Genomic DNA, 13634 nt, shown 5'->3' with positions numbered 1-13634 from the left:
GGAAATTATTTTAATAAGATAGGTTTTTTTTTTTGGTCTGTTAGTCAAATTTCACTAAGCCTACTTAAAGTCTTCGTTTGTTTCAATTAACATCTAATTTCAAAATTTCTTCATTTGTGAATATTTATGTGGTCTCTTTTGTTTTACCTTAATAAATGAGGTAATATGGTGCTGGTCATAGGAATAAAAAAAATTTACTACCATTTTAAAAGTAAATAAGCTATTTCAATGAAAAAGAATACAATTAAATACTGTGCCATAGAAAACATTGAGAGGCAAAATCAAACACAATTAATTATACTAAAATGCTGTATCTTAAAATCTGTAAAAATAATACCTGCTTACTTTACACTGTCAAAATAATAATATACTTCAGTTCAGTTCAGTTCAGTTCAGTCGCTCAGTCGTGTCCGACTCTTTGCGACCCCATGAATCACAGCACGCCAGGCGTCCCTGTCCATCACCAACTCCTGGAGTTCACTCAAACTCACATCCATCCAGTCGGTGATGCCATCCAGCCACCTCATCCTCTGTTGGCCCCTTCTCCTCCTGCCCTCAATCCCTCCCAGCATCTGAGTCTTTTCCAATTAGTCAACTCTTTGCATGAAGTGGCCAAAGTACTGGAGTTTCAGCTTTAGCATCATTCCTTCCAAAGAATACCCAGGGCTGATCTCCTTTAGAATGGACTGGTTGGATATCCTTGCAGTCCAAGGGACTCTCAAGAGTCTTCTCCAATACCACAGTTCAAAAGCATCATTCTTCGGCACTCAGCTTTCTTCACAGTCCAACTCTCTCATCCATACATAACCACTGGAAAAACCATAGCCTTGACTAGACGGACCTTTGTTGGCAAAGTAATGTCTCGGCTTTTAAATATGCCATCTACTGCTACTGCTAAGTCACTTTAGTCGTGTCCAACTCTGTGCGACCGCATAGACGGCAGCCCACCAGGCTCCCCCGTCCCTGGGATTCTCCAAGCAAGAACACTGGAGTGGGCTGCCATTTCCTTCTCCAATGTATGCAAGTGAGAAGTCAAAGTGAAGCCGCTCAGTTGTGTCCAACTCTTGGCGACCCCATGGACTGCAGCCTACCAGCCTTCTCTGTCCATGGGATTTTCCAGGCAAGAGTAGTGGAGTGGGGTGCCACTGCCTTCTCCAAAATATGCCTCTAGGTTGGTCATAACTTTTCTTCCAAGGAGTAAGCATCTTTTAATTTCACGGCTGCAATCACCATCTGCAGTGATTTTGGAGCCCCCCCCAAAATAAAGTCTGACACTGTTTCCACTGTTTCCCCATCCATTTCCCATGAAGTGATGGGACCAGATGCCATGATCTTCGTTTTCTGAATGTTGAGCTTTAAGCCAACTTTTTCACTCTCCTCTTTCACTTTCATCAAGAGGCTTTTGAGTTCCTCTTCACTTTCTGCCATAAGGGTGGTGTCATCTGCATATCTGAGGTGACTGATATTTCTCCCGGCAATCTTGATTCCAGCTTCTGCTTCTTCCAGCCCAGCGTTTCTCATGATGTACTCTGCATAGAAGTTAAATAAGCAGGGTGACAATATACAGCCTTGACATACTCCTTTTCCTATTTGGAATCAGTCTGTTGTTCCATGTCCAGTTCTAACTGTTGCTTCCTGACCTGCATACAGGTTTCTCAAGAGGCAGGTCAGGTGGTCTGGTATTCCCATCTCTTGAAGAATTTTCCACAGTTGATTGTGATCCACACAGTCAAAGGCTTTGGCATAGTCAATAAAGCAGAAATAGATGTTTTTCTGGAACTCTCTTGCTTTTTCCATGATCCAGCGGATGTTAATATGCTTAGGCAAAGCCATACATACAGTCTTCTCTAAACTGTATTCCATGCTTCAGTTTAAAATCCTTCACTGGCCTCCCGCTGCTCTGAAACTAAGAACACTGCTCCACTGGCTTTTAAGTTCTACAAGTGTTGAGTTCTGCATGTCCCTCTCATACCACTCTTCTTCTTTTTCAGGACACACCAACCACACTGGCCTCTTTCCTGGTTTAATCTGTCAGACCCTTTTCCACCTAAGACACTGCATTTGGTCCATCATCTGCTTGAAATGTTCTTCCTTAAGGTTGTCACATGGCTGGCTCTTTCTCACCTTCCAAGTACTACCTCAGAGGTCACCTCCTTAGGACTATGCTTATCCTGATAAGCAGACTCTTCATAGCTTCCCCTGGTTATTCACTCTTTCCCCCTCTTTCCACAATGTTTATTTCCTTTATAGCACTTAGCAAAGTCTCCAATAATCTTTATTTAATAGTTTGCCCTATTCACTGCCCAGCTATATCATTACTGCCCATTCTGCACCAGTGACCACTCATATCTGGAGATCTATGAATATTTGCTGAGTGAAAGTTATATTCTCCCACTATGTAGAACTGTACAGACAGAAGTACCACTGTTTACTTGGTAAAGGATCTGTAAATAAAAATTATTATATTTTGACACTTACACTACATCCTGTCCATTCACCTCTGCAGCACAGAGCACTCTAACCTTCCATATGTTAAATGCTACAGGAATTTAATGAGGGTGCATAATTGATTTTTAACATTTTAACAATTATTTATTCATGAGAAATGATGTTAGTGAGAGAAGTAAGACAAGAAGCTAAGAGTTAACACAATGACTTCCAGGGCCTAGCAATTCTCAGATAAGATGAATATACTCAGAGGAGAAGTCTGAACTTGAAGAATAATTATGGCATAATTGCTAAAACTAAGTGTTCACGTGGACAAGTAATGGAAAAATGTTTCTCAGCTTGGGTGGTGAGTGGGGATTGGGGATGAGATGAAAACTGGCATTTGACAGAACAATCCTTTACCGTGTGGCATTTGGTCTCATCAGCCTCTGGAGTTGGGGATAAAGATGAGAGGAAATTACTTCTACAAGAATACCAAGAGAACAGAGTAACAAGCAATAAAGGTCAAGGACAGAACCCTTTCGAACACCAACCACTCTGAGCAATACCCAAGGAGACTGTGAAAGGCCACGAAGGTGGGAGGATGATGAATTAACATAAAATCTCAAGAAGGATGGGTTATACACTAAGGATATCATGGTCACTTGGAATAGTAATGAGTATCTCATGAGACGCAAGGAGAAAGAAGAGGGGGAGGGAAGTAAAAGAAAGGAAAGGGGAGGGAAAGGATGGGACAGAGACAGGAAAGAGTAGAGAAAAGACAAAAGGCAGTCTTAGAAATAAATCATGAGGGACTGGGGGGAAGAAACAGGTTTAACTTGGCAGAGCTGAAAGGGATGCAGTGGCTTCAGGAAAGCAGAAAACTTTTTAGAGAAATGAGATGAAGTGAGTTTATTAAAAAGTGAGGGTCTATGATCTGCCAAGCTATGAGGTGGGTGGGTGTGGGTGTGTGTGTGTGTGTGTAGACAGACACAGGTAAGAGATAGACAGATGTAGATATATGTATATAGATGTACCTATATTTGTCTCTGTATTTCTATCTCTCTCTGTTGAAAGAGAGAAAGAGAGCCAGAGCGCGATTGATCCAGTCTTCCTGGAAGGCACAAATCAATACTGTGACTTTACAGATAAGGAAACTGAAGTTCCAGGATTATATCACTTTTCCAAATTCCTGCTGTCAGTGAAGTGGCTGAACTCACATCTGCATGAGTCCATTACGGGTCCTTGGTTTTTAACATATTCATTACATTGCATTCACTTTGTTACATCACTATTTATTATTTCAATCTCTAGCCTAAATAATCCATCTCCCTCATAAAACTCCTAATTTTTATTTTCATTCCATGTTTTTCCATGACCTCTGAGTGAAATGCTTTCCCCTCAATATTATGCTGAATCCAGGCGCCTGAGGCACTAAATAAATTCTGTTCAAAACTCATCTCATACCCTCTAAGAAGCCAATAGTAACTCTGCTTGATTTAGTTCAATCTTTACCAGATCCCCTTAATATCCAAATGTATTCATGTTTATTTGTTAACATGTTTCTATAACAGGCTGTCCATTTTACTGCGGGCATGTCTTCCCAACTAGGTAACAGGCACCTTGAGGTCAGGAGCATTTATAACATTTACTCTTCATTCCTCCACTGTACCTACATAAAACTCCATTACACCAAGTACAGAGTCGATGAACAGCATGGTTTGTAAACAAGAGATCGATACACACACACATTTAAAAAGCAAATGTTTGTTATATATACTTTTTCTAAATGCGTGAAATACTTTTAATAAAGATGTAAAAGTAGTAAAATAAAATAGAAACGAAAGATTATAGCCAAAGAACTACATGGTTTAAAAAGCAGGTAGTTTTTAAATAAAGGTTGAGAACTAGTCACTATATGTGAGGAAGAATGATAACAAACAAATTAGCCTGTATTCAAATATAAATGTCTTTCTCTTTGTTTATAGACTTAATTCAAGACCAAAACAATTAAGAACTTTATTTGGGTTTCATTCCACCATAAATCAAGCCACCAGCCCACTCTACCCGTCTTTAGGCAGCATCTTTTATGAAACTGTTTTTAGAGTAACTGATGGACAGGGAGGCCTGGCGTGCTGCGATTCATGGAGTCGCAAAGAGTCGGACACGACTGAGCGACTGAACTGAACTGATGAACAAAACAGCCTAGGTTGTTACAGCCATTAAAATACTTTCACTATATAAAAGCAATTAACCATTTTCTGTGGTTTTATACAACATATATTTTCTAGTTTAGTATAGCACTCACAATGCATAGCATATGGGGTATGTACCTTTTATCTGTGTCTTACTCACCAATGACACCTATATTAACATGTACCCGTTCAATAAAAAAACTGTACCCAGACAAGACTACAAAAATAAGATATGAATCAATATGCTAAAGCAAATCAAAAGGAAACATTTGTCTCCAGCTTTAACTTGCTTTGAGGCAGAACCAAAAAAGAGCATTTCCTAAAACATAAACTTTGGGACACGCTGTACATTAAAACAAAAGAAGAAGACAGACTATAACAACCTGAGAAATATTGCATATATCTATCTTCTTAGTGATTTCAATCATTAAGAAGTGCTGCTGCTACTGTTAAAAAAAGAAAAAAATTTTTAAGTCTATTTAATCTTGTATTTCCCAGTTTTGCCACGTGTGCCAGTTGTTGAGTACTATCTAATGAATTTCACTTAATAGACAGCTGAGTACTATCTATTAACAGATTCAAGTAGGTCCCTTTTTCACTTTAATCAAGACTACCAAGAACTGTCAGCACAATCCCCTTAGGAGAGTTCTGCCACAGAAACTATCTCAAGATGTTTTATTGGGCAAGTAAACACACTACCTTAAGAAGATAAAAATTAGTAAAATAAAGTTAAGCACCTATTTTAATACAAAAAAAAAGCCTAACAACAGCTACAATCTTACAGTGACGTAGATATGGCTAAATGTAAGGTTCTTAACTTACTGACTGTGGACTCTCTCTTCCACAAAGAAATCAAAAAGTGGACAGTGAACTCTGAAGTTAAATGAGATCCAAAGAGCAGTAATTCAGTTTAGTCTGTCCTTCCTATTACATTTAAGTCAACACCATTTAAAACATAATCCATAATTCAAATACTTATGGCTATTAATTTTTACTTACCAAGTCATATATCTGGTTTGCCAACTGAACCTTCTCGTCTGCATCTTCCAAAGCTTTATAGTAATCCTGAATAAAAACATTCATGTTTCAGGAACAAATTAATAACTTAAAAATCTGTGTATCCAGGACCTATAACTGCATTTGCATTATCATGGCTTGTTATCACTGTCAGTCATTACAGAGCTTCCCTGGTGGCTCCGATGGTAAAGAATCAACCTGCAATGAGGGAGACCTAGGTTCAATCCTTGTGTTGGGACAATCCCCTGGAAAAGAGAATGGTTATCTACTCCAGTATTCTTGCCTGGAGAATCCTATGGACAGAGGAACCTGGAGGACTCCAGTCCATGGGGTTGCAAAGAGTCAGACACGACTGAGTGACTAAGCACTCAGGAACATACATTATACATGAGCCATAAAAATCCAGTTAGGTATAGGGTGGGGATGGGATAGTATTAGAAATCTTAGACAACAACCAAGGATTAAAGGAAGATGTTCAGAATTCCTAGAAAAGAGATAACAAATAAACACCATCCAGGTCTAGCTATACTAGTCAAAATTAGGTCAGCCAAAGAGTAATTCTTTTTCTTTAAAAATAAATGTTACTTAGGATTCATCTAGTTTGTAAAGAGTGTTTACACTCTCCATTTTTAACACTTATTATAAACAACTACTGAAAGGCTTCTGACCTGCACATCCATTGTGCAGTTGTTCTGTGACTCTCATTTTAAGCTAGGTATCAGTTCTCTCCAGTATAAAACAAACTATTTTTTCTTAAATTCTATGAATTTCCATGAACTGTCAAGAGTTTTTAGGGTATATCCAGGCTGTGCTGCACCAGAAACTTAGTAGGAAAAGGGGATGATGAATGACTTTAGGATGTATATGTGTGATGTCTATACTCACACACACTCGGGCCTCCAGGTATCCTGCAAGTCAGGGTTAATTCTACAAAAGATTCTCATGTTTTTGTTCCTAACAGAAATAATATTCCCTTCATGTAGTAAAACAGATAACACAAGTAGTTTCCAAATTTCTTTCTCAGTTGAATAATTCTATGAAGGGTAAGGGTAAGGGAGCCATTATTACTCAGAGATATTAAAGGACATGTCCCACATCACAAAGTCAAACTGCAGAGTCATGATCAAACCCAGGGCTTGTAAATCATTCTTCCAATATGTCCGCAAATTAACTAGACCATATCTCTAAAGCAAACCTTGAGGAGAGAGCTGCTACCCATTCTAATCTGGAAGGGAGCTCTAAGTACTACAAAACTTGTCAGCATTCTGTTCTCCTATGATTCCACCAACATAGGTACTTAGCAATATATGAAATATGCTTCAAGGTTGCTAATTTTCATCCCAGTCTGTTGCCCAAATTGGAAGATACTATACTGAGTTGGTCAAAAAGGTCATTTGAGTTTTTCCATCACATTTTATGAGCTGAATGAGCTTTTTGGCCAACCCAATAGATCTTAAGACAAGGGAACTTTAATTCCCCATAATTAGAATAAAACAAATTAAAAGAAAAAAATGTACTTTTTAAATGGCTTTGTAACTCTCTGATTAGTCACTGATTATTGAAATACTTTTCTAAATTACCAAAATGCTTCAATGTTTGAAAGTTCCTACACCTGAAGCTCTAAAATGTAATGAATCATTTTTAATTTTGTAAGTCATTTTAAAATTCTAAAGAGCTACTGATAACTTTCTCTCATTTTGATATCCCCCCCCCCATTTAATATTAAAATGTCTTCCTCAGCTGTGCTGTGCTCAGTTACGTCCAATTTTCAACTGCTGAAAGTCGTGTTCAGTCTTTTGTGACCCCAGGGACTGTAGCTTGCCAGGCTCCTCTGTCCATGAAATTTTTCAGGCTAGAACACTGGAGCAGGTTGCCATTTCCTATTGCAGGGGATCTTTCTGACCCAGGGATGAAATCCGAGTCTCTTAGGTCTCCTGCACTGGCAGGTGGATTCTTTACCGTCACGACTCCTGGGAATCCCCTATCTTCCTCGGAGAGTTCCAGTATTTACAGATAAATCATCCAGAGCGTTGAACACACCTTTTTGATGGAAGCCATTTGTTCTTCTCGCCACTCTGGCTTATTTTTCTTTGCATTCATGAAGAATTCACTGACTCTTTGTTCTAGCTGATCCATTGCATCTAGGACATAATAAAAACATTTCATATTTAGATGACCAAACTCATATACTGAATATACATGCTTTGATGTGAAGAAAGATGTGATGTGAAAATATCTGACTACATACACTCTTTTACTTGGTCTGTAACTTAAATATGTCACGTTCTAATAAAATAAATAAATAAATATATCTTAATTATCTTCGTAAAGAAAAGTTATAACCTTCCCTACTGACAATTTATTTTTGCAATTTATTTTGTAAAATATCTGACCACATAATTCTTTTACTTGGTCTGTAATTTAAATATGTCATGTTGTAATAATATAAATATGCTTTATGTAATAATATATATTATACTCTAATATATACTATAAATATATACTCTAATAATATAAGTATACTTTATAAATATATTTATAAATGTGATATATATATAATTTACTAATTACCTTAGTAAAAGTTATAATTTTCTCCTAATGAAAATTTATTTTTGTTACTTCAAAACTGTTTCGGATAGTCAAAGTAGTCAGCAAACGTAGATAGATTCCATCCCATAGTTGTTGACTAGTAGAGGCTTGGGGGTCACAAACTAATGATATTAAGTCAGGCAGATGTGCCCAAACACAATTTCTTGTTGAAAGCACTACTAGATAATCTTCACTTTTCTTTCAACAAGAAAATGTGATAAAAAGGTTTTAACCTTTTGCTATATACCATTAAGCACCACATATACAATATTATTTATTTGAGGTAAGTTTTTTCTGAAATGTGTGCTAAGAACAGTCATTTATATGCTAAAAGAGAAAAAATTAAAGGGATTTTGTTGCTGGGTAAACTGAGAAAAACTTTTTACTATATTGTTTGGGAGCTTTGCAGTGCATAATAATGTATCTCTTACCTTACAAAGAGGTATCTTTTGTTAATTCATAATACCTATTAAATTTAGACAATTCTAATTATTGTAAAAAATGGAAGTTTAAAAAAACCTCTGATTTATATAATCAAGTCGAAACTGTTAGAGAACTTAACATTTGTGATATAAAGTACAAAATAATAACTACCCTTTATTGAATGCCCACTTTGTATCAGGTACTAAACATTCTAATTTATGTGTATTTCTTTTAATCCTCAAGACAATAAAAAATCCCTCAGAAGTGGTACTGTGGTCAAGGCCAATGAATTAAGTCAGTAAAGCCCTAAAATGAACTCAGATTTATCTGATGACTATGCTCCATCCTGTAGAAAACACTACTTTAGCAAATATTTAGCATTTCAAATACATTAAAGTTAAAACGAATTTTGTGAGCAAGGTGAAGAAATATAGAATTCAGACTTCTACACTACAATGTGAACAGCAGGTGACTTCCATGATGTATTACCTTGCATTATGTATCACATAAAAGAACAGTCATGATCAATGGGTATGGAAGTATGTGCAGCGGTGACAGAGAAGTGGGGGGACAGGCTCTTAGCTACCTCAAGATTCCCACTCTGGAACGTTCTGTTCTCTGATTGCTTTCCGTGATACTCCTTTCCTCCTTATCATACCCCAAAACCCAGATCTTCCCCTAACCATACTTTTCTAAGAAAATCTGTCAGCACAAGAATTTACCTCAATCTGAATTCTATTTATAGTCTAAATGCAGCCAGAACACAGGGGATCAAGATATGCCTTCTGCAGGAATAGCCCTTAAACAGTTAAGGAGTACTTACACTTCTCCAAACCAAAAGAGTGACACACAGCCAACAAAGCACACTGGGTTATACATTTTAATTACGTATCACATAATTCATTTCACATTCTTAATTTTTAATATAGTGTATCTACAAGACAGCTGGACAAGCTATATTATACTCATTTCACAAAGGGGTAAGGTGTGTGAGGTTCTTTCAGAGCATGATGGACTACAAGGGTACTGAGCACTGTTTTCGTGTTTCAAAATTTTGCCTTGTATTTACCATGTTACCTCTAAAGTTATTTATTCTCTACCCTCTCTACTATAAACTAAATACTGCTCTGTGAAACAGCAAGGTTATTTTAGGGAAAATGTATCCAGACTACCAAGCTATAACCAAAAGAAAAACAAAAAATTTTTGCTACAGCAGACAAGAAGCTTTACTGTAAAATTTTATTTCCTTTCCCATTTTGACTGACAAACTATCATACTGTTTGACAGTTGAGAATGCATCCTTTATCATGTAACTTTTCAAATGGGACATTCCAAGTTCACCACGGTCTCTAAAGAACTACATAAACCTGTGCTTCTATGTGTTGTCCGCTCTTGAATTTTGCCTAGCATGAACTTTAACAGAAATAGAAATGCTGAAATCTACGTTCTACACATAAAGTCTCAAGTCAGAACCTTCGCAACATTTATGCCGATGTGCACTAAATCGTATCTACATACTCAAAGAAAGTACAGAAACTTTTATTGCACAGTCCCAAATTCGAGAAAGGAGCATACATGCTCTAATGCCACCTTCTCTTGTAAAAGTCAGGAGAAAAGTAGTGTGGTAGACAGAAGAGGCAAGATTTGGCATTGCCAGTTCTTTTTGACAACTCCTTCTGTACTAGCGAATGAGCCGGAGGACAGCCAAACACCAGAGCCGCTGACGTCGATGGCACGTAAGTCTGTCACTGAACGCGCGCAGCGAACAAGGGCAAACGCGCCGACTTACTCTGCACCTGCAGGTCCATCTCGCGCATCTCAGTGAAGCGATCCCTCAGGTCCATTGGAAGCTGCTCAATCACTGTCAAAGGGAGATTCCGTCAGAGGGGCGGGGCCAACGGCGAAAGTACGCGCTTACGTCACTGCGTGAGTGCGTGCGTCGAGGGGGGTCGAGAGAGCCCGCAGCCCACAACGAGGCTGGCAGTTACCGTGAGAAAGAAACATCCCCCGCCTCCCCCTCCCTCCCGCCATCCCGCCAGCCGGTCTACTCCCGCCCTCACCCGCCCGCAGGTACCCCGGACTGGCCAGCCAGCGCCGCCCACTCACTTTCCAGATAGTCCTCTAGGTACAACATCGCGGCCCTTAGAGCTGGGGGAGCGAAGGGGTCCAGGGGTTTATTTGTGTCACTCGCTGTCGCCGGAGTTTTGTCCCTTCCAATATGGCGCCTCCGCTAGCAGCACCCGCTCGGCTCCGGCGGAAAAAAAAAAAAAAGAAAAAAAAAAAGCACTTTGGCGCCTGACGGCGCTTGCCTCACCGCCGCCCGGGGTGATCATTGGCTGGCTGAATCAATGACGTAAACAGACTGGACCCCGCCCCCGCCCCCTTGTGGGAAGTGTAGTTTTAGTCCCTCCCCAACAAGCTTGAACTTGCTGGCAATTCTCCACCAGAAAACTACAAAAACCAGGCGCCGGTGCGAGCCGTGAGCAGCAGAATCTGAAATGCGGTGCCGCTATTTATTTGTTGATTTTTTCACGGGGGATGACGGGAGTTGTATGCTTCTGCAGAACACAACTGGGAAGAACTTTTCACCTGTTCTTTCTTTCTGTGATTCCATGCCCCGACGTTTGTGAGTCATGGATTTCAAGTAGTGCTAGGCAGACGGCGAAGGTTCCAACGCTAGAATAATCAGCAAAGTTCGGGCAATTGGGATTGTTTAAAACAGAGCTCGTTGCTGGAATGTATCCTCAGTAAACAATCCTAAAGATACAAATGGGACGTCTGGTTGGCTACCGTATAACTAAAATAGTTTACACTTAGAACATGGAGTAAATATTTCCTGTGTTGAAAGATGCATCAATAGTTCTCAATAGCCTCTTATACATTGTATTTTGAGGTCCTTCTAGTCTTCATTCTAATGTAATTGACCTATACGTACACCTTCACGGGAAAAAAAGTGAGCAACCAGGAATAACGGATGATGTCTTAATATCTAATGGGTTATTTTTGCAATAACTATATAAGGTCGAATCAATAAACTGTATAAACGTCTGTCACCTCAGACGTTGTCTTCTTTCGATTACTTCCCGCATTTGTTCAACCGTGTTATATTTAGCCCTTCACTGCTGAGTTTGTTTCCTTTTTCTTAAAGACGTTAACACTCAGTAGAGATTGAGTATTGTTATTTTCCACCTGTCTTTACTTAACTTTTCCCCACCCGCCCAGGGAAATGTGTCTTTAGTTCATAATTTAATATTCTACTTCTGTTTTTCAGATTGGAGCTGAAACACGTTATGCATTTGCATTTTTTTCTCCCTCCTTTTTCCTTATACACTAGACTTTTCCACTGTTCTTAATCAGGAGAGTTACCTGTCAGATTGATGAATCGCGAAGGAAATTTACCTGAGTCTCAATGAGAATTACCTAGCTTATTTTCTGTTAAGTGAAGTGAAGTTGCTCAGTCGTGTCCGACTCTTTGAGACCCCATAGACTGGTAGACTGCAGCCTGCCAGGCTCCTCTGTCCTTGGGATTTTCCAGGCAATAGTACTGGAGTGGATTGCCATTTCCTTCTCCAGGGGATCTTCCCAACCCAGGGCTCGCAATCCAGTCCAGTATTCTTGCCTGGAAAATCCGTTGGACAGAGGAGCCTGGCGGGCTATAGTCCATGAGGTTGCAAGAGTCAGACACGATTTAGCGACTTCAATCTTCCTCCCTCCCTTCCTTCTGGCTGTCTCGAATCTAGGTTTGAATTCCTTCCTTCCGTCCCTTTCTCTTGCCTTAAAACACACACACTTTTTTTAACCATGCTTAGGATTTAAGAGGATTTCTGAATCAGGAATAATGTCCTGCAACAATTATAGAAAATTCTCACCCTTTATCTTTTTAGTGTTGTTTATTTCTCATTTTTCTCCATTATATCGTAGAACATCTATAGGACATTGGTAAGAATTTCTCACTTTATCCTCCAGTTTCTCTTGGCCTTTTATATGGTCCATCTCAAATTTTTCAAACACTTTTTAGTTTTAAAAGTTCTGTTTGCTTCTCATTTCCTGCCATTTTCTAATTTCCTATACAAATTAAGCATAGTCTGTACTCTGTTAAATCCAGTACTGAAAATGTTATGGGTCTTTTGTGCTGTCTGCTGTTTCTTCTAACTTTTGCACATGGTGTCTGCCTCCTTGTGGGTTATTATTTGTGACTCTGTGCTGTGTTTCTAGGGTTATAACTGGAAATTCTTATAGGCCAGAGTTAAAACTAAGTTTTCCTAGAGATTATTAGAATTTGCTTCTGTAAATCTCTTGGAGGCATCATCAATTCTAGTACCAGATTAAATTATCCACTTGAGGTTTATTGAATTGCACAGATTGAATGAATTTGGGCCTCAAATCAAAGTGGCTTGTTACAGATTCTCACGGGAGACTTTTTCTTCTGGAGTTTCCTGATCAAGACAGGCATGAAGCCCCCTGGCCCTCACTTACTTCTCAGTATGCTCTCATTTTTCTTGCTGCCTTTCTTTTCATCCCCTGTGAGAATTTCTTCATTTGTTACTAGTACATCAGTTTATTTGATTTTTTAACCCAGCATTTTTTGTTGTTTTCAGCAGGTGTTTCATTCACAATTAGCTGAAAGGACATGCTGTCAAAAATTGAAGAAATAGAAATAGAAATCCATCATTTCAGTATAATTTGAGCTTCTTCAGGGAGTTTTCTGTATTAAGGAAACAGAGATAATATATCATTTGCAATTCAGGCAATTTATATCCACTACTCCAAAGAAATAAAAAAATTATAGCACTTACACCCTATGTATTTTACTTGATGTAATTTTTGTGTTTTTTTGTTTGTTTGTTTCTTTTTTATTGAAGCATAAGTGCCATATATTACTTTCAAGTGTACACTGTATGATTTGATATTTGTTTTTTTTAATGTTTTATTTTCACGCAATTTTAAAGGTTGCTTTCCGCTTATAGTTTATTATAAAATAGG

At 38.6% G+C, this 13634-nt stretch overlaps 1 protein-coding gene across 1 annotated transcript in view; it reads right to left on the bottom strand.

Annotated features, from left to right (window-relative positions):
- Positions 1-10978, bottom strand: part of ING3 (inhibitor of growth family member 3) — a 28338-nt gene extending 17360 nt beyond the window's left edge. The window contains exons 1-4 of the mRNA XM_069588267.1: positions 10758-10978; positions 10441-10512; positions 7680-7780; positions 5622-5687 (exon numbers count right to left, since the gene is read on the bottom strand). Of these exons, the coding sequence (XP_069444368.1) occupies positions 5622-5687; positions 7680-7780; positions 10441-10512; positions 10758-10785 (267 nt within the window). The 5' untranslated portion in view covers positions 10786-10978. The remainder of the gene's footprint in view (positions 1-5621; positions 5688-7679; positions 7781-10440; positions 10513-10757) is intronic.
- Positions 10979-13634: the final 2656 nt, after the last annotated feature.

Source organism: Ovis canadensis, chromosome 4 (assembly GCF_042477335.2).
Source record: "Ovis canadensis isolate MfBH-ARS-UI-01 breed Bighorn chromosome 4, ARS-UI_OviCan_v2, whole genome shotgun sequence".
Lineage (NCBI taxonomy): Eukaryota > Metazoa > Chordata > Mammalia > Artiodactyla > Bovidae > Ovis > Ovis canadensis.
The sequence above is the reverse complement of the archived record's forward strand: the minus strand, read 5'-3'. Positions and strand labels throughout refer to the sequence as shown.